Source organism: Myotis daubentonii, chromosome 12, assembly GCF_963259705.1.
Source record: "Myotis daubentonii chromosome 12, mMyoDau2.1, whole genome shotgun sequence".
NCBI classification, from domain to species: domain Eukaryota; kingdom Metazoa; phylum Chordata; class Mammalia; order Chiroptera; family Vespertilionidae; genus Myotis; species Myotis daubentonii.
The window spans coordinates 16,831,778-16,858,433 of record NC_081851.1 but is presented as its reverse complement, the minus strand read 5'-3'; the positions used below and the strand labels follow the sequence as shown (position 1 = coordinate 16,858,433).

The window sequence follows — 26,656 nt, the reverse complement described above, 5'->3', positions numbered from 1 at the left end:
TAAGCTCTGAAGGGGTTGGTGTGTTTTGCTTAGCTTATCCTGGTAGACATCTAACTCATAATTCAAGAAAAGTGGTGTTCTTTCATCTGAACTTGGAGTAAAATAGTTGTATCTCGGCATGGATTTCTTGGTTTTATCCTAGTTGGGGTTTGTGTAGCTTATTAAATCTGTAGCTTATGTCTTTTGCCAGATTTTGGGATTTTTCAGCCATTATTTTCTCTATTACATTCTGGCTCCAAACTCTTCTCTCCTTGGGACCTTACAATAAATAAATTGCAGTCTCCCTTTAAACACAAGATAATAGTCAGAAGGAGTTTGTACTACAAGAGTCCAGGTTGATAATACATATTACTTTAGGGAGAGTTTAAATAAATTCATGTGTATTAGGTGTTGAGGGAGAAGGGGACTTTCATATGTGGAAAACCACTAGGATGCCCATGAGATACTGTTAACTGCCTAGCAGTAGGGGCTTGGAGGGCAGTGGATTGAATTTGACCTAAGCTGACATGTTTGGGGTAATTTCTAATTACTTTTAAAGCTTAGTTTTAGAAGTGCTATACTAAAATACACTTGTTGAAAATAAAAATTGATTACTATTCCTTTGAAAGATGTCAATTTTGACCATAAATGTACAGAATTTGAACCCATCTCTACAGTTTTGGCCCCTTTTGTGTTTCATTGTTTTATGTATATTGTGGGGCTAAGTTCTACAGTGGCATTTTAAAAGAAATAAGTTGCAGGAAGAATATAATGTACTAGAGGCCCAGTGCACGAAATTCGTGCACTGGGAGCGGGGAGGGTCCCCTCAGCCCAGCCTGCACCCTTTTGAAGTCCAGGAGCCCTTGGGAGAAGTCAGCAGTTGGACATCCTTAGCTGCCATGGAGGCGAGAGAGGCTCCCACTCCCACCGCCGTGCTCACCAGCTGTGAGGCTGGTTTCTGGGTGAGCAGTGCTCCCCCTGTGGGAGCACACTGACCGCCAGGGGGAAGCTCCTGAATTGAGCTTCTGCCCCCAGGTGGTCAGTGGGCATCATAGCGTCCAGTTGTTCCAACATTTGATCAATTTGCATATTAGACCTTTATTGTGTAGGATGGGCCTTGAGATCTTGAAGAAGATGGAAGCATGTATCTGAGCTGTTGCCTTGTCTGTCTGAGGGGCAGGTGAGGGACTACACATGAAATGCTCTGACAAGTTCACGTGTCCTAAAAGGTCATTTGTACCCGAAATTTCACTGACTTTTCTGATCAATATAGTTCAGTTCACATGTATCTCACTTAATGTAATTTATTACTAGTGCAAAGATCTGAGTCTCAGTTCATTTTATTAGTTGCTTTTCTGTTTTATAAATACGTCCTGTAAAATTTGTTTTTGTTAATCTTTTTAAAAGTGATATATGTACTTGATACTAAACGAAAAGGAATCACAGAATTGCACAAGGAAAGAAGTGAAAGACCCTTCTCCCCTTGCCCCAGACAGCATAGTCCCTGTTAACTGTTTGGGGGTATTGAGGTTTTCTGGTGTTTCAGAGAGCTTCCTACATGCCTTAAATGAGAAAATATCATTTCTGGTTCTGAACATCATTTGTGCAGTGAGAACCAAATGGCAGCCTAGAAAGCCCATGGACCTTTCTCCCCAGGTGAGTCATCTGCTGAATGAATGCAATAGAAGGTGAACTTCTCTTATCTGTCAACTGATAGGCAATTAATTTCTAAGGCGAGAATGTAAAGTGTATTTCTGAAATGGCATGGTTATGTTAGAAAATATGGGGTCAGATTCAAATCTTTATTTAATGTTCTTTGAAGATGTACATAAAAATTACTCTCGTTATTGACTCAGCAAAGTCATAATTCCTGAATCATCTCATTCAATGCATTTCAGGGTTCAAATCTAAGAAATCCCCTCTGATGAAAACAGAAAAATGACATTTAGGAGGTGTTTTTCAAAGATGAAAGCTGTGCTTTCTTCAGATAAAATCAAGGCTGACATCTAGGTCCTGGACATCACGCCCAGGGACTGTTAATACAGGGATGAAGGGACTGGAGTGACACCTGGTGGTTTCCAACCCCTGAGTCAGCACTGCGTGGTAGCAATGAAGATGAAGGTGTCAGTGCTCTTTTGATAAGATTAGTTGTCTGTGGTTTATTTCACTTTATTTTCTCTTCCCTCACATTTTCATTGCTTTAGTATTTACTTCCCTGCCACACTAGTTCCCGTGTGTCCCTGCACCCTAAGAACCTTCATTAACTCCCTCTTATGGCATCAAAAGACCTTAAAGCAGGACAGAGGTTCAGTGAGAGGGCACCAGAGGTACCCGCACCCTGCGTGCTGTGTGTGCACACGTGTCTGGAGTACAACTCCTGAAAGGCCCTGTGATCCTCTAAGCTTCCTCCTGCTGGTATTTTGGCACAACACTTCATAGTCCTGCTGTGGTGTGTCTGTGTATGTGAAGTGTTTGGAGTAGAGTTTTCTAATGTTTTCTCAGACATAGAGGTGAACTGTTTGGAAGGACAAGTAGCTGGTGCAGTATGTCATAGCATTAATCTAAGGCAGCGGTTTTCAACCTGTGGGTCGCTACCCCTTTGAGAGTCGAACGACCCTTTCACAGGGGTCACCTAAATACATCCTGCATATCAGATATTTATGTTATGATTCATAACAGTCGCAAAATTACAGTTATGAAGTAGCAATGAAGATAATTTTATGGTTGGGGATCACCACAACATGAGGAACTGTATTAAAGGGTCGCGGCATTAGGATAAGTATTTCATTTAATAAAATGAAATTAAGCATCTGTGAGGTACAAGGCACTCTTCCTAGGTATTGAGGGAACTTACATGGTGTTAGGGAAGGAACCTGTGCACACATAATTAAACACCTGTGTTTATGCAGCTCTAACCATGTGCATTATCTCATGGAATCCTTAGAGCACACTACGGGGTGGGTACTGTTAGAACTGTCTCAATGGCAGAATGTAGCAGTTATGGGCCTCCTGTGCTATGGAAGCACAGAGGAGGGAGAACTAGACCTTGAAGGATGGTGGGGTTTTATTGGCAGGAAAGAGGTATGTGGTTGTCCCAGGAGAGGGAGGAGAATGAGCAAAGGGAAATTCACAGGGCTCACATACCAATGTGAGTATGAAGTCTTTAATTTTAGCTCTGTTCACAAGGAACTGTGGCCAGTATAAAGATCTTATATGTGCAAATGACATGCATCACACCTCTGGGTGCGTAGGTGTAGTACTTGTTTTACTTAGCCTCTCTAAGGAAAGCGTAAGTGAACGTAAAGTTATTTCCCTTTAACACAAAGTTAAAGTTTTACATTTCAAATCATTAGTTCAGATGAGTCCAGTCCATCTGCTTTTTGTTTCCTGTAAGAGACCTTTACTGTGCAACAAGTCACGAAGCATTTACAAGTGAATGGAGCTGAACACTCCCTCCCCCCCACCCCCCGTTTTAATTTTTATTGATGACTTTAATTTTTTCATTATTTCAGGTTACTGGCACCTTGCCATGCTTGCTTGATGGTGATTGTTTCATCAGGCCAAATCCTTCATCTCCAGATCTTGGGATATTATTTGACCTTAGAATGTCTTATATTCCCAATGTATGTCAGTTGAAAGTTAAAGCTTTCTAATGTATTAGTTGAAAGAGAAGGTTTCAAAAAAACCTTGTATCTACCAGTAAAATAATTGATGTTTTTATTGTAGTAGAATTGTAATCCTTGAGGAATGGGGATGGCAGTGGTTTCACTTTTACATATAGTGCTGCCTATTCTGTAGCATTTAAAATCAAATTATAGGAGATGCTCAAGGTCACTAATCACAGGGAAAATGCAAATAAGAACCACAAAATGTCACCTCCCACTGCCAGAAAGACCATTACCAAAAAGACAAGAAGGGACAAGTGGTGTGAGGAAGTGGGGAAAAGGGAACCCTTGGGCACTGTTGGTAGGATTATACATTGGAGCTCCCCCTGAACAGTGGCGCCCCTTGTGGAAAAGGTGTGGAAGTGGATCTTTCAGTCTCCAGAAGGGGTATAGCTCCCACAGGGCACCTCCCTTCCTGGCCTTAGAGATCAAGCAAACAGGAGGCATCCGAGAAGATGGCCCTGTTCTAACACAAATAGGAAATTCACGTGTTGAAAATGTTTTGCTCCATGCTGAAGTCTTGGTCACTTTATCTGAGTGCTTCTTTTCTTGACAGCACACCTGAGACTCTCCTGAAGGAAATGAGCAAGTTTGAGGAGCCTGTCTTTGCTCCTTCTCATTGAGCACTCGGCTAAACTCATAACCAGGTTAATCCAGAGACTGTCTATCCCTTGTCCAAGGGTGTAGACGTGCAGTTGTGTTGTATCGGGCAGATTGCCCTCCAGAAATACGGAGCACCGTCCAGTATGTTCCCTGGCCAGGCCCTGCCGTGGGCAGTGGGCATGGAGAGTCAGACAGGGGTGGTCCGTGCCTCCTGCAGCTCTGAGCCTGACAGCCTTGGACCTTCCCCTCACTCCTTAGGCCTCCCCACTGCTGCTGCCGGGGCTGTGCCAGGCCCTCTTCTTGGGACAGAAAGGAGTTCGGGGTCTGGCATGCAGGCGGTTGGACCTAAGGTCAGATATGCTTTTTAAAAAAATTCTTTAGGGTAATTATTTATTTTTAAAATATTTTTCAATGTATTTTTATTAATTTTAGAGAGAGAGGAAGGGAGAGATAGAAACATCGAGGAGAGAGAAACATCCATTGCCTGCACGCCTCCTGCTGGGGATGGAGCCCGAAACAGAAACATCATCCTGCACACCCCCTACTGGGGATCAAGCCCGCAACCCAGGCATGTGCCCTGACTGGGAATGGAAAGGTGACCTCCTGGTTCATGGGTTGACCCTCAAACCCTGAGCTACACTGGCCAGGCCAGATATGCTTTTTAAACTCCCCTCCCCCCAACCCCCCCTTTTTTTTTTGTAATCTGGCAACAATGATGAAATTGCCAGGGATGGCACTGGTGCTGAAAAGACTTTGTTGTGTTATAGCAAAATACCTTGTTTTTTAATTAAAATGAAAATACTTGGTTGTGTTTTACTTAAAGTTGGGACATTTGTTAACATTTTAAGCACATGGCAGTGTTTTCCCTCAGATGATGATGAGGAGGAGGCAGCCAGCAGCTTCTGGTAACACTGAGGTCTTTGAACAGAGGATCAAGAGACTTGTGAAGCTGGTGCAGCTCCTGCCTGTCTGGGAGCTCAGGTCACTCAGCATGTGGGCCATCTCTGCTCCCAGCTTCCCTGCTTGTCACCTTTTGTTGGTTATTTTTTCCTCATTAACTCGTCTGCCAAAGATCGCTAAGAAAATGGAATGGTAATAAAGTTCAGATTAGCTTACTCTTCTACTTACTACTTCGCACAAAGGATAGATTTGGTCAGAAATAGTGTGGAGAACTTCTAAGTGGGCTTACCGATCCATGAGCCTATCTTCAGAGAACTTTTTTTTCTTTTTTAATCCTTACCTGAGGATATTTTTCACATTGATTTTTAGAAAGAGTGGAATGGAGGGAAGGCAGGGGAGAGAGAGACAGAAACACTGATGTGAGAGACACACATTGATTGGTTGCCTCCCATATATACCTCATCCAGGGCTCTGATTGAACCTCCAACCCAGGTATGTGCCCTTGACCAGGAATCAGACCCATGACCTTGGGTGCGTAGGCTGACACTGAGCACATGGGCGAAGGCAGATTATATATATATATAAATTGATTTCAGACAGAAAGGGAGAGAGAAAGAGATATAAAAACTTCAATGAGAATCATTGATTAGCTGCCTTCTGCACGTCCCCTACTGGGGATCAAGCCCGCAATCCAGGCATATGCCCTTGACCGGAATCGAATCCGAGACCCTTCAGTCTGCAGGCCAATGCTCTATCCACTGAGCCAAACCAGCTAGGGCCAGGTAACTTTTTAATTTTAAGTTTGTTGACTTCTGACAAACATATACAGTCATGTAACTGTCCACACAGTCAGATAGAGAATGTGTCCATCACCCAAGCAGCAACTTTGCCTCTTAGTCATCAATGCCCCAGCCCAGCCTCAGCCCCAGGCAATCACTCCTGTTTTCTTTCCCAATACTTTTGCCTTTTCCAGAATGTCTTATACATCAGATCATACAGTATGTGGCCTTGTGAGTCAAGCTTTCACTCAGCCTAATGCTTCCAAGGTTCATCCATGCCGATGCACATATTAGAAGTTTGTTCTTTTTCATTCTAAACAGTACAGGCACACCTTGGGGATACTGTGAGCTCGGTCTTTATGTCTAGGAAACAATATAAATACCTTAATTTAAAGTAGGCACCTGGCTGGTGTGGCTCAGTTGGGTGGGTGTCATCCCATGCACCAAAAGGTTGCTGGTTCAATTCCCATTCAGGGCACATTGCCTGGGTTTCAGGCTTGATCCTTGTCAGCAGGAGGCATGCAGGAGGCAGCCAATCGATGTTCTGTTCTCACACCAATGTTTCTCTTTCTCTCTCCCTTTCCCTTCCTCTCTCTCTAAAAATCAATAAAAATATTAATTTAAAAATGCTTACCATTATATGAGCCTGTTGGAAAAGTGGCCAATATAATTTCTCAGTGCAGGGTTGCCACAAATCTTCAATTTTTGTAAAAAATTCAGTATCTGTGATGCACAATAAAGTGAGGTGGGCCTGTGTTCCATTGGCAGGATGCACCATAGAGTGTTTATCCATACATTAGTTGATGGACATCTGGGTTGTTTCTAAGTTTGGGCAATTATGGATAAAACTGTGCTGAGTAGTTGCGTACGAGTTTTTTTTTAAGTTGGACATATGTTTGTATTTCTCATGGGTATAGACACCTGGGAGTGGGATTGCTGGGGCATCTGGTGTTTGTTTTTATGAAGTTACCAAACTGTTTTCCAAAATGACCGCACTATTTTACATGCTCACCAGTAGTGTATGAGCGTTCCAGTTATTCTTGACAACACTTGGGATTCTCTGGGGTTTTGGTGTTTGATTTGCATTTTCTGCAGGGAGCCTTTATACTAGAAGAATCCAGGTCTATCCATTTATAACTCAGGAACCTCTTGGACAAGTGAAAGCACTGCCTCCCTTGGGGTCTCAATGTCTATATCTTTAAAACAGGCACAGCAGAAATATAATCCCATCACCTATAATGAGCTTTAATGAGAAAATACACATACGGTACTTAGCTACTATTTATAGTGCATGGCACACATTAACACACTGAAAGTGTGAGCTCTAAGTATTGACTGCTGTTGTAATTATATCCTATATAATAAAGAGCTATTACACTAATTGGAACTAACAGCAGAACAACCGTCCGGACAAACTTCCAGATAAAGCTAGGGCAGAAAGGGCCAGCCGAGGCTATGAGGGGCTGCGAGGGCCAAGCCCCTTGCACAAATTTCATGCATCGGGTCTCTAGTGTGTAAAAAAATGCAAATGTAATGACAGGTAGCTGGTGCAGTATGTCATAGCATTCATCTAAGGCAGCGGTTTTCAACCTGTGGGTCGCTACCCCTTTGAGAGTCGAACGACCCTTTCACAGGGGTCACCTAAATACATCCTGCATATCAGATATTTATGTTATGATTCATAACAGTCGCAAAATTACAGTTATGAAGTAGCAATGAAGATAATTTTATGGTTGGGGATCACCACAACATGAGGAACTGTATTAAAGGGTCACGGCATTAGGAAGGTTGAGAACCACTGATCTAAGTGAAGATGTGTGAGGTAGCTTTTAAGACAAGGGGCATTTGAAATGGGATTTGAAGGATTGGAGATGTGCCCTGTGAAGACGTCAGGAAAGGGCCTTTCTACAGAGGTGCACAGTGGACGGGTAGAGGGGGCACACAGCACGGGACATGACTGGGACACACCCTGACTGTCCAGCAGGACATGCTGTGGCAGATTGTCCAGAAGTAGGAAGCCCTGGCCGGTGTGGCTCAGTTGGTTGAACGTGATCCTGTGTACCAAAATGTCACCAGTTTGATTTCGGTCAGGGCGCATGCCCGGGTTGCAGACTCCATCCCCAGTAGGGGGAGGGCTTGCACATCCATCAATGTTTCTCTCTATCTCTCTCTTCCTCTCCCCTCCTCTCTCTCTAAAATCAATAAAAACATATATTTTTTAAAGTTACAATTTAAAAAAGAAGAAGCAGAGTAATAATGAATGAGAACTTGGCCTACCTCTCTGAGTGGTTGTTTTTGTCATTCTAGAGTCTAGACCATGCTCTGAGTGGAACTTGACCTTGTTCTTAATATCCAATACTGAAATGTGTCTTGTAATTATAGTATTAACAGTTAAATCTTTCAGTCAGTGCAGGTGTTACAGAAGAGTGGAGAAAAACCAAGCAATGCTTAGAGAGATGGAGTTACATTTATTATTGCACGCAGGCCCAGAGAAAAATGACTCTAGAATTCTGGGCGAAGTCACTCAGAAAGTTTCCTGTATTTGTATCTTTTTACCCTCTTAGTTTCCCAAATATGGGGTTTTCTGGTCCCCTTTGTGAGTTCTTTAAAAGCCCCTATGTGCTGGGTCTTTGAGACCTCAACCAAAGGCTTGGCCTGGTGCCAGCACTGAAAACTTTGTCTGGGGAAGATGGATACTTCATTCCCCACTGGTTTTCTATACAGGAGTCAAATCATTGACTCTTTTGGGTCATTGTTGGGGAGGGAGTTATATTGACACCTGAGGACTATAAGCTTAATAGAATTAATTCTCTGCCAAAAAAGTCAGTGGGCTTGCTTATAAGGGCCTGGAATGAGGGCCAGGAATAATCTCTAGAGGGTCCGAAGAGTCCTGGACTCTCTATTTTCCATGGCTGTCTTAAGCTGGGTGTGATGAAGACACTTCAGGATCCCGTCGACCTTGATTGCCGTGGGGGTGGTCCTTTTCATGTAGGAGTCAGTCCTTGGGTGGCAGATTTCTTTATCTAAACAGAGTCATCAGGTTGGAAGGGATGGACCAGATCAGAATTTGGTACAGGCAGAGCATCTTGAACGTGCTTCTGGACTGCTTTCTGGATGGACTGTAATGCCTGCAAGAACTCGAGAAAAGATTGGTTATGGATTTCGGCTTTTCTAGATTGGGCAGGTCAGCGTCTGAAAGAGTCACTAGAATCTGTTGAGGCCCCAGTGGTTTTAGGACAGCCTCCCAGGCCGCTTTGTCTGTGGCCCGGTTCCCTCTTGCTTCTGTGGAGTCTCCTTACCTTGTAAATAGCATTATGTACATGAGCCATTGCAAATGAGTACCTGCTATCATTATAAATTGTTACTGATTTTTCTTTTGCCCACTGGAGAACCTGAAACTGGGTGACTCGAGCATTTGACATCTAGCGCTCCAGTGTGTTCTGGAGTAAAGCCTTGACTGCATGTGGGCCATTAGTTTCTGCCCTCTGGTTAACTTATTTGCTTTTTTGATAAGCATAGCTGTGGCTGCTACTGCCCAGAGGCAAGTAGGTCACCCAAATGTAAAGGGGTCAAGTCTTTTGGACAAATAGGTTACTGGCCTTTTCTAGGGGCTGAGACTTTGGTTGAGTACCACTTTGGCTTTGCCCCTTGTCTTACATACCCATAATGAAGTATAACACTGGCACTGCAGCCACTTCTGACAGCTAAATCTTTTGCTACTAAACATGACACATGGTAGAGCTATACAAACATCTTAGGGAGGCGACCTTCTATTTTTGACCTTCTCACACAAAGCAAAACTGTCCTTGTCTCTCTGGAGTCATGTCCATGAAGACGCAGGCATTATCGAAGTCTATTATACAGTTTTCTGGAGGCTACTGTCAGGGATGTGTATGGTGGCCAGTTCCTTTTTTTTCTAGCCACAAACACAGTCTGTTCAATTTCCCTAAAATGTATTCTGAGTTGTTTTGCTATACACAGGCAGCTTAACCACTATACAACTGGGCTTGGACCTCTGTCTAGAAAACTGTAGTTTATAAGTTCAATATGCAAACTCCGGTTCTCCTAACCCAATGGGGTCTCAGCCAGTCCCTCGGTCAGACTCCTCCTCTCTTGGAGAATCTCAAAGTCCTGAAGGCTCCCCAGTCCAGGGAGAGTGTCTTTCCTTTGCCCTTTGACTTTAAGCTGCCAGTCCAAAACAGCCAGAGTTGAAGTTAGAAACAGCTTTGCATATTGCAAAACACTCCTGTGGCAGTGACTTGGGTATTAGGCCCCTTGTCTTCCTACCAGTCCCCTTTGTGGCATAGCAGCAAACAGGCCTCTCCCAAGGGAGTGCACTGTAAGGGGATATCAGCCCCTCTTCTTCCAGCAGCAACAGGTACTGAACCCTTTCAGTACATTTGCAAACAGGGAGCTTTCACTAGCTCTATCTGCTGCTTTCACAGATCCTGAGCTCACTGCTCTATTCCTGGGGCTGCAGGAAGGCTAGTAACAGTCACTGGCTTCTGGTTTAACTGCTGTAGCCAGCAATCCAAAGGCCTAAGTCTTGTATTGCTTGTTGCAAAACACTCATTACTCACTAGGCGGCAGTGGGGCAGCTCTAGTATCAGGTAAATGTCTGCTGTCCTCCACTTTTCTGCAGGCAGCTCACGAATCCAGCCCCTACCCCCGCTTTTTCACCGGGCTTTCTGGGGCTGAGTCTGCCTAGCAACCAGTTCTAAATCACCAGGGCAGCTGCAGACTTCAGCTCCATTTCTCCTCCACTTGGCTCTTGGGAATTTAGTGTGTGTGTGTGTGTGTGTGTGTGTGTGTGTGTGTGTGTGTTTAATGTATTAGAATTCTTTATTTTTAGAAATGTCAATCCTTTAATGATTACCAAAAGTGAATTGTCAGCATATTTATTTATTTATTTATTTTTTAATTCTTTAAATTCTTTATTAGTTAAGGAATTACAAATGTGTCATCATCCTAGTCAGCATTTTTAGATTAATATTTATGAACTTAAAGTATATTGTATCGGTCTAATTTAGTATTCGGTTAAAAAGAATAAACTGGGGCAGAGAAAGATTAATTGTACTTGCAGAAAACTTGTGACCTTGAATCTAGTGAAGTTCTGATAAGACACCTAGTAGGCTATGGACCAGACCGCTACACCAGCAGAGTGGTCTGCAGCCAGTAAAAATCAACAAAAACCTACCTTTCCCTGCTTCATAATTAACAGCTGACACCCCCCTGGCCCCCAGCCCAGGGCCCGTTGCTTGTCTCCCTCTCCTATTGTGAGTCAGAGGAAGACAATTCCTACAGAGGGGGGAAATAGAAACAGTGGGAGTTGTGGAGAAAACCACAGACTGCCACTGTAGTAGTCCTCCCTCCTGGAGGCTGGGGTCCACCCTGTGGAGAAAAATGACTTTTAGTCAGCCTGGAAAGATAGCAGATGAGGATAAGGTTGTGTAGGGAGATCTTGCAACTGAAAGCCTGGAGGGTCTCCTGAAAGAAAAGATCTTTAATCCAGTTACAGATGTTGTCAGAATCAGGATGAAGGAGGAAGGGAAAGACCAGGTTATGTCCTCTATGAGGAGCCTAATAAGTAACTGAAAACAGCAAGTCAAACAAAAAACACAACCACGAAGACAACAGACTGCACAAGACACACAAACAAGGTTAATGGGGTCCATAGACAGTTAATAATAACTTCAGACTTAGTTCCGCCTCAGGTGGCTCATGTTGGACTATGATGTCACAGGCAGGGGCAGGGCCCTTAAATCTCTCTGCCCTGCGGAGCTGTAAGCCCTGCCCCTGGAAGTCTCTGTCCACCAAAAGAGATAAGAAAAGCCATAAATAACAAGTTTTTGTTTTTTGAAGTTTACTACTTTGTTGCAAATAGTTAACTCGAAAACACTTCTCTCTTGCTTTTCTTACAAGCAATCTCAAAACCAAGCAATCTTGGAACCTAGCTGGCCTTTGTTTAAGCCTTTAAATTTACCCCAGAACTTCAAAAATTCCTATTTAATACAGCAAATTCACAACTCAGGGAAGAGCAACCACTAGACAGAAATTTTTATTAGCTAAGTGGGCTGATTCCCTCTGTGATAGAGAGCAAACGTCTCTGAGAAAAATAACTCAGCAGCACTGCTTAAGACTTTTGCAGATTATCATGGGTTCATCCTTTAATAAATCAAACGTTTAGCCAGACGAATCAACAGAAATGTAGAATAAATCAAAGTAGCTTTCTCTTTTACACAGGCTTTCACACTTATATTTATACACCAGACAATCCGAGTTTTTTACTTTACCAGATATTTACTCAGAGTTTAAATAGTCCATCTGATTCCTGATTAATTGCCTAAGGAAGCTGTAGGCAATTAATGGCTTCCGGAGAGGTGATCAAGCTCCCCCTTCCACTCACTTGGAGTGGGCCTGACTGATAGGGGCCCCTACCTTACCAATTCTGTCGACAGGTCCAGAGGTGTCTGTCCACTCTCTCCAGATGCTGGCCAGGTCCTGGGCTGAGGTGCGGGAGTGCTCAGAGTCCCCAGGTTTAATTCTGCTAAGATCAGCAGTGTGCATGCCTCTCAGAGGCCTGTCCGACACCCCTGGGTCCCCAACCTAGTCCAATCAGCGGAGGCCAAAAGGCCAAGCATGGGTTGGTTTTCTTGGTCAGGGAACCAATAATGTTACAGAAGACCGGAGAAGAACCAAGCAATGCTTAGAGAGATGGAGTTACATTTATTATTACGTGCGGGCCCTGAATTCTAGAGACATTTTTCTCTGGGCCCACGCATAATAAAAAATGTAACTCCATCTCTCTCAGCATTGCTTGGTTCTTCTCCGGTCTTCTGTAACAGGTATCTCCTAGGTGGAGGCCACCAGGAGAAGAGGAGGGAGAAGGAGGGCATGTGAAAGGTGAGTCAGGGTTAAGACCCAGGCCACCAGACTGTGTCAGGCAGAATCAGTCTGCGGGATAGCTCAGCATCCTAGGAGACACCTCCACCTACCAACTCCCTGGCCCATGAAGACATCTGGATGCTCAACTGGCCAGAGACACAGCCTGCTGTTTCACATGCCAGTTAGGAGTCATATACCCTGGGAGTTTGTCCAGGAAGACCTGCGGTCACTAATACAATAGGTACCGTGTATCACCTGCTTCCCATGTGCCAGGCACCATGCTAGAAACTATAGGTGCAATTACAAAAGAACAAAACAAAAACAACATCCCCCCCCCTCATTCAATTATCAGAGCAATCTTGCAAGGTTGTATTAAGGTAACCTTCAACAGTGAGGCCACAGTCCAGCAGGTCTCACATCTAGAGAGTGTCAGATGGGGGTTGAACCCACAGCTGCCCGGCTCTGCAGCCGTCTTTCACACCACCCGGCCCCTCTCTACACAGTTCATCTTTGACACCCATCTTCATGAGTGCACCCTCCCTGGCCACCCAGAGGACCCATCTGTGACACCCTCACCCAGCACCAAGACTCAGGGAGCGGAGGCAGGGGCACGGTTGTGAATTCCACTTCTTCAGGCCTGCTCAGGGGTGTCAGGTTAGTGGGGTGAGCACGCTGGGAAGTGGGAGCGAGGTGGCTCTCAGGAGGGAGTATCAGCTTCCACAACCAGCTCCTACAGCGAGGCTGCTTTGGTCTCACTGAGGCTGAAAAGGACCAGGTGACCTCTGGGCACTTGGTGGTGATGCAGATTCTCAGGGAGCCCCACCCCCGGCCCCTGAGCCAGAAACCCAGGGTCCGTCCTGTGTCAAGGCAGCCCAGGTGAGTGTGAGGCAGGCCGCAGTCTGAGAAGCACGCATCAGACCATGGACTTGAGGGCAGGGCTTTGGTTTCTCTCCAGCCCCGGCGCACAGTGCTCTGTAGACAGAAACAGAAATGATGGGAGGCAGAGACCATGTACATATTGCCTTCAGGACTGCCCACCTGACTAGGCACCTGGTTTACTTTGTTTTTTGGGGGGAGCAGGCATCATGCGTGCTGCCTAACACAGAGTACACGCTCAGTACATATCTACTGAACAAATAGTCTGTATTCCGTGTCACCAGGCTCCACTAATGCAGGCCAGAGAATTCACTATGTGGCCGGAGAGAGTTCCACTGTGTATGCTTAAGGGGAGGGAGACATTTACTAAAATCCTCCAAGGGTCTCAACTGTCAGGCAGTGACCTTCATCTGTGCATGGAGGCAACAGCTCAGTAACAGGTGCATGTGCAGGTTCAGGAAAGCTACATGGAGACTCGAGGGTTTCCTAAATCCGCTGAGGACCAGGGGTCAGAGCTGCAGAGCAGCGCTCAGCAAACTGGTGGTGCAGGCCGACTCCAGCTCGCCACCCTTCTTTTGTTTGTGTTAATCCTGACCCAAGGATATTTCTTTCATTGATTTTTATAGACAGTGGAAGGGGTTAAGGGAGGGGCAGAGAGAGAGAAACATCAATGTGAGAGAGACACAATGACTGGCTGCCTCCTGCACATGCCCTGACCAAGACTGGTGGATCAAGCTTGCAACTGAGGGACATGCCCTTGACTGGAATCGAACTTGATACCCTACCGTCCACAGGCTGATGCTCTAACCACTGATCCAAGCCGGCTAGGACTTGCCACTTGTTTTTGTATGGCCTGTGAGCTAAGCAGTCTTTACATTTTTTAATGATTAAAACAAAATATTTTTAAAGAACAGACTTTTGTAAAAACTCTATAGAATTCAAAGGACAGTGTCCATAACAAAAGTGTCATTGGAGCACAGCCTTCCCGTTTATTGACAGATGGTCTAGGACCGCCTCCTGCCCAGCGGCTGCGTAGAGTAACTGCACACAGACTGCATGGCTCAGGCCCTCCATGCTGGCCTTTCTGCCCGCTCCCTGCACAGATGGAGAGAACAGCCTCCCAGGTCTGGGTGGGCTGCCAGCACAGTCACTTTCTGGCTAGTGGTTATGTTCCCCATCCAAGCCAGCTCTGCAGCCAGGTGGCGCCAGCCCCACCCCATCCCTCTCTGTGACTTTGCTGTCCAGGTCTCCCCTCTGGTCCAGGTCCATCTGAGGGGAGAGAGGAAAGAGCACTCCCAGGCCTCACACAGCATAGGGGGAGCGCGGTCAGGCTCCTCCAGGAACTCCTCCAGGGTGACCATCCTCTGCTCTGGGGGACCCAGGGCTGCCCCAAGGCCTGGGGCTGGGCCCCACCCCTCTACTGGATGCCTCCTGGTGGAGAGGCCCATCCTGGGTGGCGGGTACTCCTGGAGGCTGAGGGTAGTGTGGCCTGGGGTGCTGGCATCGCGGGGCGGGGCAAAGTGCTGTGTCCCTGCTGGGCATCAGGTCCTCACTGCTCTTGGGTTTGTGGTGGAGCCGGCCGAGTCGGAGGAACCTGGTGTCAGGGCGAGGGGACACAGAGGGACACACGTCAGTCTCTCACTCTCGCTCACCTACCTCCAGTGGGCTCTGTGCTGCCTCCGGCTCACGGAACACAGGGAGCCCCGCTGGGGAACCCAGAGCACACTTCTCCCAGGCTGGCACTGGGATGTCAAGGACATGCTGGGATTCTCTAGAAGTTCACAGTGGGGTTTAAAAACAAAATAACGTGGGAGGGAAGCACAGAGCTCCTGCTAAAGCTGAAATTAGCAACAGCTGTGAGGCACCACTCTCCTTAGCCCTTGGGGCAGCGTACACAGACCATCTTCTGCACCATTAACAAACTTAAACGCTGTAAAGGAATCACACTCACCCGTGTCCTCTGACCACGATGGACCGGAACTCCCAGCCCTGTCCCCATCTGGAAGCTTCAGGAACCCACACTTGGAGGATGGGTGGCTCGCCCAGGTGCCCAGAGCTGGTCAGTGAGGAGAAGGGATCTGGATCCAAATCCGTGAAAACTCTCAGGTCTGAGCCTGAAACTGCATGATGTGCCCTATGGAGGCAAACCCATCATGCTGTGAAGAACTTGCGAATTGTCTTCTTTAAATCACACAAATAACATAAAGCCCAGAGCCCAGATCCAAGGGCACTGGAAAGTGCCCAGAAGGAAAGCCGACTTACCCTTCAGGCCACGAGGTGAGCTGTCACTGGACGCATCACTAGGGCTCTCCAAGATGCCTGGTCGATACCCTGAGAGGAAAGGACAATTCTTTTATTTATTTATTAATTTATTAATTAATTAATTAATTTATTTATTTATTTATTGCTTACAGTATTACAAAGGATATTACATATGTGTCCCTTTTTTTCCCCCCGCCTTTGACAATCCCCTGGCCTCCCCTACCCCCCAGTGTCTTATGTCCATTGGTTATGCTTATATGCATGCATACAAGACCTTTGGTTGATCTCTTACCCCCCTCCCTCCTGCCCCCCAACCCTCCCCGGCCTTCCCGCTGCAGTTTGACAATCTGTTTGAGGCTGCTCTGCCTCTGTATCTATTATTGTTCAAAAGTTTATAATGTTCTCTATTATCCATGACTGAGTGAGATCATGTGGTATTTTTCCTTCACTGACTGGCTTATTTCACTTAGCATAATGCTCTCCAGTTCCATCCATGCCGTTGCAAATGGTAAGAGTTCCTTCTTTTTTATAGCAGCATAGTATTCCATCGTGTAGATGTACCACTGTTTTCTAATCCATTCATCTACTGATGGGCACTTAGGCTGTTTCCAGATCCTAGCTATGGTGAATTGTGCTGCTATGAACATATGGGTGCATATATCCTTTCTGATTGGTGTTTCAGGTTTCTTGGGATATATTCCTAGAAGTGGGATCACAGGGACAAATGGGAGTTCCATTTTTAGTTTTTTGAGGAAACTCCATACTGTTTTCCATAGTGGCTGCACCAGTCTGCATTCCCACCAGCAGTGCACGAGTGTTCTTTTTTCTCCACATCCTCTCCAGCACTTGTCATTTGTTGATTTGTTGATGATAGCCAATCTGACAGGTGTGAGATGGTACCTCATTGTTGTTTTGAATTGCATCTCTCAGATGATTAGTGACTTTGAGCATGTTTTCATATGTCTGTTGGCTTTCTGAATGTCCTCTTTTGAAAGGTGTCTATTTAGGTCCTTTGCCCATTTTTTGATTGGATTATCTTCCTTTTGTTAAGTCGTATGAGTTCCCTATAAATTTTGGAGATTAGGCCCTTATCCGATATGACATTGGCAAATATGTTTTCCCAGGCAGTGGGTTTTCTTGTTGTTTTGTTGATGGTTTCTTTTGCTGTGCAGAAGCTCTTTGTTTTGATGTAGTCCCATTTGTTCATTTTCTCTTTAGTTTCAAGTGCCCTAGGAGCTGTATCAGTGAAGAAATTGCTTCGGCATATGTCTGAGATTTTGTTGCCTTTGGATTCTTCTAGAATTTTTATGGTTTCCTGTCGTACATTTAAGTCCTTTATCCATTTTGAGTTTATTTTTGTGTATGGTGTAAGTTGGTGGTCTAGTTTCATTTTCTTGCATATATCTGTCCAATTTTCCCAACACCATTTATTGAAGAAACCATCTTGGCTCCATTGTATGTTCTTGCATCATTTGTCAAATATTAATTGAGCATATTGGTTCGGGCCGATTTCTGGGCTCTCTATTCTATTCCATTGATCTATATGCCTGTTCTTGTGCCAGTACCAGGCAGTTTTGAGAACAGTGGCTTTGTAATACATCTTGATGTCTGGTATTGAGATCCCACCTACTTGTTCTTTTTCAGGATTGCTGCAGGTATTCAGGGTCTTTCTTTGTTCCAGGTGAATTTTTGGAGAGTTCGATCTAGATCTATGAAGTATGCCGTTGGTATTTTAATGGGAAGTGCGTTGAATTTATAGATTGCTTTGGGTAGTATGGACATTTTAATGATGTTGATTCTACCAATCCATGAACACGGTATGTTCTTCCATCTGTTTATGTCTTCCTCTATATCTTTTTTCAATGTCCTGTAGTTTTCTGAGTAGAGGTCTTTTACCTCTTTAGTTAAGTTTATTCCTAGGTAGCTTAAATTTTTTTGGTGCGATGGTAAACGGGATTGTTTTTATAATCTCTCTTTCTGAAAGTTCACTATTGGTGTATAGAAATGCCTCATATTTCTTGGGGTTAATTTTGTATCCTGCTACATTGCCAAATTCATGTATTAAGTCAAGTAGCTTTTTGATGGAGTCTCTAGGGTTTTGTATGTATAATATCATGTCATCTGCAAGTAAGGACAGTTTTACTTCCTCTTTTCCAATTTGGATGCCTTTTATTTCTTCTTCCTGCCTAATTGTGATGGCTAATACTTCAAGTACTATGTTGAGCAGGAGTGGTGAGAGTGGGCATCCCTGTCTTGTTCTTGTTCTTAGGGGAAATGCTGTTAGTTTTTGTCCATTGAGTATGATGTTGGCTGTGGGTTTGTCATATATGGCTTTTATTATGTTGAGGTATGATCCTTCAATTCCCACTGTGCTGAGAGTTTTTATCAAAAATGGGTGTTGGATATTGTCAAATGCTTTTTCTGCATCAATTGATATGACCATGTGTTTTTTTTCTTTCAGTTTGTTTATGTGATGTATCACGTTTATTGATTTGCGGATATTGTACCATCCTTGCATCCCTGGGGTAAATCCTACTTGGTCATGGTGTATGATCTTTCTGATATACTGCTGGATCCGATTTGCTAAGATTTTGTTGAGGATTTTGGCATCTATGTTCATGAGGTATATTGGCCTGTAATTCTCTTTCATTGTGTTGTCTTTACCTGGTTTTGGTATTAGGGTGATGCTGGCTTCATAGAATGAGCTTGGAAGTGTTCCTTCCTTTTGAATTTTTTGTAGTAGTCTGAGGAGGATAGGTTTTAGTGCTTCCTTGAATGTTTGGTAAAACTCCCCTGTGAAGCCGTCTGGTCCTGGGCTTTTGTTTGATGGAAGCTTTTTGATGACTACTTCAATTTCTTCCATAGTTATTGGCCTATTGAGATTTCTGGATTCTTCCTGATTGAGTGTTGGAATGTTGTATTTTTCTAGGAATTTGTCCATTTCCTCCATGTTGTCTAGTTTGTTGGAGTAGAGCTGTCCATAGTATTTTTTAACAATCATTTGTATTTCTGTGGGGTCTGTTGTTATTTCGCCTCTATCATTTCTGATTTTGTTTATTTGGGTCCTCTCTCTTTGCTTCTTGGTGAGTCTGGCTAGAGGTTTGTCAATCTTGTTGATCCTTTCAAAGAACCAGCTCTTGGTTTCATTGATTTTCTGTATTGTTTTTTTGGTCTCTATGTCATTTATTTCTGCTCTAATCTTTATTATCTCGTTCCTTTTGCTCACTCTGGGGTTTTCTTGTTGCTGTCTTTCTAATTCTTTGAGTTGTAGAGTTAGATGATTTACTACCATGTTTTCTTGTTTTTTGAGATAGGCCTGTAGAGCTATAAACTTCCCTCTCAGGACTGCTTTCATTGTGTCCCATAGGTTTTGGATTGTTGTGTTTTCATTGTCATTAGTTTCCAGGATGTTTTTAATTTCTTCTTTGATCTCATTGGTAACCCAATCAATATTTAATAACATGCTATTCAGCTTCCAAGTGTTTGAGTATTTGGGGTTGTTTTTATTGTAGTTTATTTCTAATATTATGCCATCATGATCTGAGAAGATGCTTTTTATGATTTCAATCTTCTTGAATTTGGGGAGACGTTGCTTGTGACCCAATATGTGCTCTATGTTTGAATATGTCCCATGAGCATCAGAGTGGAATGTATAGTCTGTGGCTTTGGGGTGAAGTGTTCTGAAGATGTCTATTAAGTCCATCTGATCTAGTGAGTCATTTAGGATTCCTGTTTCTTTGCTGATTGTTTGTCTAGCGGACTTATCCAGTGATGTCAGTGGTGTATTTAAGTCCCCTACTATAATTGTATTGTTGTCGATCTCTCCTTTGATATCTTCCAGGAGTTTTTTTTATGAATTTGGGTGCTCCTGCATTGGGTGCATATATGTTTACCAGAGTTGTATCTTCTTGTTGTATTGATCCCTTTAGTATGATGAAGTGGCCTTCCTTATCTCTTGTTATGGCCTTCACTTTGAGGTCTATTTTGTCTGATATAAGTATTGCTACCCCAGCTTTCTTTTCCTTATCATTTGCCTGAAAGACATTTTTTCAACCCTTACTTTCAGTCCGTGTGAGTCCCTTCTAATGAGGTGTGTCTCTTGTAGACAGCAGATGTATCGGTCATGTTTTTGTATCCATTCAGCCACTCGATGTCTTTTCGTTGGAGCATTTAGTCCGTTTACATTTAAAGTTATTATTGAAAGGTACTTGTTTGTAGCCATTTCTTTTTTAGTGTGGCTGTTTTCTTTCTGAGCTTTTTATTTCTTTTTTTACACCAGTCCCTTTAGCATTTCTTGCATTGCTGGCTTGGTGGTGATAAACTCCCTTAGCCTTTTTTTGTCTGTGAAACTTCTCATTTCCCCTTCAATTTTGAATGATAGCCTTGCTGGATAGAGTATTCTTGGATTGAGTCCTTTGCTTTGCATCACTTTGTAAATTTCAGTCCATTCTTTTCTGGCCTGATGTGTTTCTGTTGAGAAGTCATTTGATAATCTAATGGGAGATCCCTTGTATGTAACTTTCCGTCTCTCTCTTGCAGCTTGTAAGATTCTCTCTTTGTCCTAAACATTTGCCATGGTAATTATGATGTGTTTTGCTGTGGGTCTTTTCGGGTTCACCTTGTTTGGGACTCTCTGGGTTTGTGTGACTTTTTTCTTCCCCACCTCAGGGAAGTTTTCTGATATTATTTCTTCGAGTAGGTTTTCTAATCCTTGTTCCTCTTTCTGTTGTTCTGTCACCCCTATTATTCGTATGTTGTTTCGTTTTATGTTGTCCCAGAGCTCCCTTAGGCTCTCCTCCTGTCTTTTAATTTTTTTCTCCAATTGCAGTACAGTTTGGGTGTGTTTTGCTTCCTTGTCTTCTAATTCACTAATTCGGTCCTCCGCTTCTCCTAGTCTACTGTTGATACTTTCAATGGTGTTTTTTATTGCAGCTATATCGCTCTTCATTTCTTCTTGGGTCTTACTTAAGCTGTTGATTTTTTCATCTGTTTCTTCTAGCTTCTTGCATATGTTATTGATTTTTTCCTCCGTCCAGTTTATGAACTCTAGGACCCTTATTCTGAATTCTTTTTCGGTCATGTTGCATGCCTCTGTATCACTTAGCTGCTTTTCTGGCGAGACCTCTTTTTCTTTCCTTTGGGGGTTTCTTTGTCTACCCATGTTTGATCTCACTGACATATCTAGAAGTTGAGTCGTTCAGTGGCTGCTCCCTGGGTGGCAGTGACTCCTTGGTCTGTGGTTGCTCTTCAGGCGGTTGCAGTAGCAGCTGCTCTTCAGTTGGCAGCAGCTCCTCTGGTGGGTGCTGTTCACAGCTGTGGTAGTTCTTCTGGCTGGTGGGGGTAGGTTTCAGGTACAGCTGCTGTTCCTCAGACAGAGGGTGTGGTGCTCAGGAGGCTGCTGTTGTTTGGATCTGCTGCATTGATTTAAAGGCACAAAATACAACACAACAAGGCACCACGTACCAGGCACCACTCTGTGTTGTTGCTGGGATTGAAAATCCCTCTATAGTCCAGACCCTGTTAACTCCCAGGGACTGATCAGATTATTTTAATCCTTGATCTCGTTCAGGGTGGAATCTGGGTGTGGTTGTGCTCCTTGCCTGGGGGCTAGGTAGGGGAGTCCCACCCTCTGGAAAGGATGGCTGCCCTGATCCTGGGCCCAGGGGTGTCTCAGGACTCAATCCGCTGCCACCTCTCCCGGCCCCCCCTCTCTCCTCAGTCTCTCCCCAGATTGCACTCGTCTGCACCTTCTCCCTCTCTTCAGCACAGGTGAGTGTCTGTACCCGGAATGTCTTACGAACAGGATTCAGTGAAAATAAACAAGTAAACGCCAGCCGCGGAAACAGGGAAGGCTGACTTTCTACAAGCTCTTCTATTACTGGCACTGCATGCTCTGGTCAGCTCTTCAGGGTGCTCCCCTGTAGGCTCAGTCCTCCGTGATCACAGAACCCAGCTCTCAAATCCCCCGGCGGTGCCAGGAATCCTGCGGATCTCCTTTCCCCAGTCAGGGGCTGTGCCTGTCCCAAGGGACGTTGCTATCTGCCACGCGGTCTCCCTCTAACCCTCTGGGCTCAGAGGTCTGGCAAACTTTCCTGCCCAGATCCCTGGTTTTTTACCTTTCCAGGGGAGCTCTGCCCTTCCTGGCTGCAAACCGTCTCACCAGATGAGTAGTTTCGCCAATCTGGCGTGGGTGTTATTAGTTTCAGCTGCTCACTCCATTTGCTCCAGGAGACGACCTGGGACCCCTCTGCCTATATCGCCGCCATCTTGTTGAATCTCTCGGGAAGGACAATTCTTAACTGAAAGGGCCGATGACCCAGTCTAGCCCACACTAAGCCCTCCAGTCTGACAACAAGGACATAACAGAGCGATTCTGTCACAGCTCAGGGGAGCACCCCCAGGAGCACAGCTCGGATTCTGGAGACGCCCCAGGAGGGGTCCTGCCTCCCGAGTGCCTGGCCCCGTGCACGGTGGGCATGAGCTGTACGGGATGACAGCCTGTGTTTCTGTGTCTGTGAGGTCTGGGGCTGGGCTCAAACAATTTTGTTAACAAAGGAAATTTCACGCAGAACTCCGGTACAGGCCAAACAGGGCGGCTCTGGGAAAGCGAAGGGTTGGAGGGGTGTGGAGCCCACCCTTACTACACATGGAGCTTTCTAGAACACATGGAAACACCCTGCCTAGACCAGGACAGTGGCACCTGGTGAGGGCGGGAGGCAGCACAGGGCAGAGTGTGTGCGCCACGTGTGCACAATGTAGCCTGTGCCTGCTCCAGGGCCCGCTTCCCCTCGGTGGTCCGAGGGGCGGGTGCTGGGGTCTCAGGAGGAAAGAACGTGCTGGCTTTCCATGGCTGTTTGCTGTCCTTCAGCTCCTCTTTTTTGTTTCAAATTGACATCTGCTCCGAAGGGAAAAGAATCAGACCTCCCCTGTGACAAGTGTGGGGCAGCTGCCCTCCTCTCTGCGGTGTGTGCCCGCCTAAGCGTGCCTAGGGCAGCCCTCCCTGCCTCCCTAGGATCACAGGGGGAGCACCTGCCGCAGGGAGGGCGGCACCTCCCGGTCAGGGCAGGTGGTCCCTTCCAGGCCTGCAGACCTCCCCTCCTGGTCCACGCCTCCAGCACACGCAGTCCCACGGCGCAGCCCCTCCCCCCCCTCCGGTATCATCAGACTGGTCCTACTGCACAGTCACAGCTGGGGACAGGGACTGTGTGCTCGTCGTCCCTGCACACAGCTGGTGTTGAGCTGAACTGCACTGCTAACCAGGGACACACTAGGAGCGGATCTGCTTCCTGCCCCACCAAGCAGTCTGCTCTGGACTCACTGGGGCACAGGGCTCCCAGGTCCCCAGCCCTGGCACGCTCCCCAAATAGCAGGCACCAGAAAAAGCCTCTTAGCAGCGGGGTTTGGGGGTGAGTCAACAAGTACTTGGTTTCCGTGAAGAGCACAGAAGCAGAATGAGCCCCCTCTTTCAGAAGGAAAAACTTGAACAAAAAAACCCACCTTCCTCTTGGAAAAGGATGTGTCATTGAAAGGCAACTGTGATACAGATCAGCGGCTCCCAAAGCCTCCGTCCATTCCAGCCCTGCTCTGCCCACCCCTTTGCCTCTGTCTCTTGCTGAGAGAAGCTCGAGGAATCAGAACACTTAGGAAGACAATCCCTTTCCTCAGCGGATTCAGCATAAATCTGGCCCTTCGGTGACACTTCCAAAAACAGTGGCCGACTCCTCCTGTCGTGTTACCCTCCACCCAGTGTGAAGAGGGTGGGCTCCGCAGTGTCACACTGCCCCCCACAGAGCCTGTCTCTGCCCATAAGTTGCAGGAGCCCATGCCAGCACCATGGAGCTTTCTAGGCAATGGGAGGGTGGGAGATAGGGCTCCTCCTGCACTTATTGTTGATACTTCAGAAGCCGAAGCCAATGTAAACACTCTCAGTTTTTGTTTTAATTAAAAAGTTAGCTCCCCACCCTCCTAGGATTTTGTTCTTTGGAAATTATAAAGACCCGAAGCGACTGTTAATGGTCGAGAAGGCTGGTCTCATTCCCGGATTCCCTTCTGCCTCCATGAGATGGCAAGAGTTTCCACCAGTTTCTAAGATTAAATTTACCACTGGGAGCTGCTCTGGGCAACTCCAATCCAGGTGAGGAAAGTGAGACCTTCCTGCAATCAGTGCTGTCTGCCTGGGCCACTAGGCCTTCCTTCAGTAAAGGGCAGTCCAAGCCTCCAGAAGAGTGACTCCCCATCACGGAGGGATGGAAGCAGGAGCTGCATGCTTAGGCCCCTCGGGGAGACAGGGAACGGGTGTTGAGGAACTGCGGGTCCCCATTCCTGCTTCAGCATAACACCTCCACTTTCACCTCCTTTGTGTGTGGGACTTGCACACAGGCCTTAGCTTGAAGGAAAAGCACTGCTGATGGAAACAGGTCTGAGAACACAGGCTGAAGGGCACCACGCACCGCCCACTCCCCGTGCTGCCTGTGGTGGGGAACTGGAGCTCCAGGGACTGCTCACAGGGGCTGTCATCTGAATTCTAGCCCGTGGAGAACATAATGCTGGTGAGTCAGCGGACCTGGAACATCCACAGGGAACCTGGGCCTTTTGCCAGACGGCCACCTCTGACTCTGGCCCAGCCCTGAGTCGTGGTCGTGTCCAGCTCCTGGAGGAGGTAGGGATGGGTGGACCCTGCCCTTAGGGAGTACGTGCCCTGCATGTCCTATATCTCCCCATTTCTCCTGCTGGGACAGCCTCACACTCAGGACTCTCTCTGACTTAACTTTAAATCACTCTTCCGCCTGCGCAATGACTGGGACTCCAAAGGACAGAAGTGTCCTGGCCTAAGGGCCATGCAGCAAAGGCAGCTGATACTTAGTATCCCGGGAGCACCTCCACCTCCAGGGCCAGCTGCACCCAAAGCAGGGCCCTGAGAGCAATCCCCTCCCAGGGGCCTGGGCTCTCCGGCGGGGGGCGGGGTGGGGGGTGTTGGAGGAAGGTAAAGGAAAGAACCACCACCTGAGGGAGGAGGCGGGTTCCCTAGAGAATGAGCCTGCACCAGCATCTCCTCACCAGCAACGTCAGGAATCCATGGGCCACCAGTCACTGCTCTTCCCTGAGAAGGACTAGGATGCCCTGTGCCTCAGGCCTGCCAGCTGCTCTCTGACAGCAGCCCTGGGTCCCCTCCAAAGGGACACCAGGGTCTCCATTTTGCAGACAGTTCTAGGTCCCCCTGAGCGTGAGCACTGGGCTGCCAGGAATCGCCGTGGGCAGTGCTGGGCGTGCAGTATGGGGGGCCCTGGGGCAGGCTCCGCAGGCATCTGAACAGGCCTGGGCTCTGGCTCAGGGGGGATCCAGGCTGAGGCAGCCAGAGGGTTCGCCTGGAGGGCCGGGCCTAGAGCCACACAGCCTGCTGGCAGGCCCAGGGGAGGGGGTGCTCCCGGCTCCTGCTGGAGCCCAGGCAGGGCTTCCGCTCTGCAGAGCCTGGGAGACTGGGCCGACTGCTGAGTGGCCACAAGGAACACAGAGCGAGCCCGTCCCAGCTGCACAGGGCACAGCACCCCGACACCCAACAGTCACTGGCTGCCGTTTCAGTGTCTGTCCAGGAGCACAGAGGGACTGCCTCCTGCCCTGTGCTCACTCACCTCACCTTCTCCCAGGGGTGCTCCTGATTTGTAAACCAGGGGCCAGGTCCTGAAGCTGAGCCAGGGAGCGTTGAGAGCCGGGGCCCTGTCTGTCTTTGCTGGGCTTGTCAAATTACAGTTATGCTTGTCATAGCTCCCAGGGTCCAGTGGGAGGTAAGATGATGAAAAATCATAACGCCTTCTCTTCTTGTCAGTTTCTAACACCTCCGGGGCGGTCATTTCCAGCTCTTCTGCTGTCCTCAGATGCTGTCATCTCTAGGTCATAAGCAGAATGTCTTTTTAAGTTTGAAGCTGTATTTCTCCCATCTGTTGCACATTTTAAATTTCCCAGTGCTCATCCCCAGATGCTCCTTTTCATAGCATCCTGCCCTGGTTGCACCGTGCAAAGTGGTTTACTCTGCTGTCATGATGAGCATTTTAAAGCTTTTGTCTCTGCCCAATGCCTGCTGACCCTGTTGCTCTCACATTGGTTTGTCTCTGGTGTTGCAGACGCTCCTCAGGTGTCCGGGAACCCTGACCTCTCATGGGCTCCCCCTGGAACATATGACCCGACTACCCTGCTGGGAGAGTCTCCCGCTAATCAGATGCCTTGAAGAGGAACATAATTTCCCATGTAAGGTGCGAGCACGCAAGGCAACTGGCATCTGGGAGGCATCCAACCTGTCAATCCTCCCTGAATCCCCTTGTTTTTCAGTCTAGGACACCTGCCCTCCTCGCCATGGACTGGCCTCCAGGGCAGGGACCCTGTCAAGTCTCCTCCCGGAGAATAAACCTCCAATGTTGCCTGAAGTTAGCCCAAACTCTGGTTCACCTCTGTTCAGGAGCCACTTGTTGCTACCAATTTCTGAGCAGTGGTGTGGGTCCCAGGGCTCAGGCCCAGCCGTCCAGATGGCTGAGTTACCCTTCCAAAGTCGCACAGCTGTAGGCGGAGCTGAGTTCTGAACCTGTGTCTGTGGGATGCCAAACCTGTCCACAGCGTCACCCACCTGCTGATCACCTCTCAGTCTGGGAGGCGCCTCCTGCCCCTGTGAGCCGGGGTCTTTGGGAAGGACCTCAGGCCGAGATGCTCATCCCTCTT

General features: G+C 46.7%; 1 protein-coding gene across 1 annotated transcript in view; it reads right to left on the bottom strand.

The window, feature by feature from the left end:
• The window catches only part of LOC132213919 (protein Daple-like), a 77,236-nt gene that overhangs the window by 3,609 nt on the left and 46,971 nt on the right, over positions 1-26,656 (bottom strand). The window contains 1 exon segment of the mRNA XM_059660797.1: positions 15,639-15,765. Within this exon segment, the coding sequence (XP_059516780.1) occupies positions 15,639-15,765 (127 nt within the window).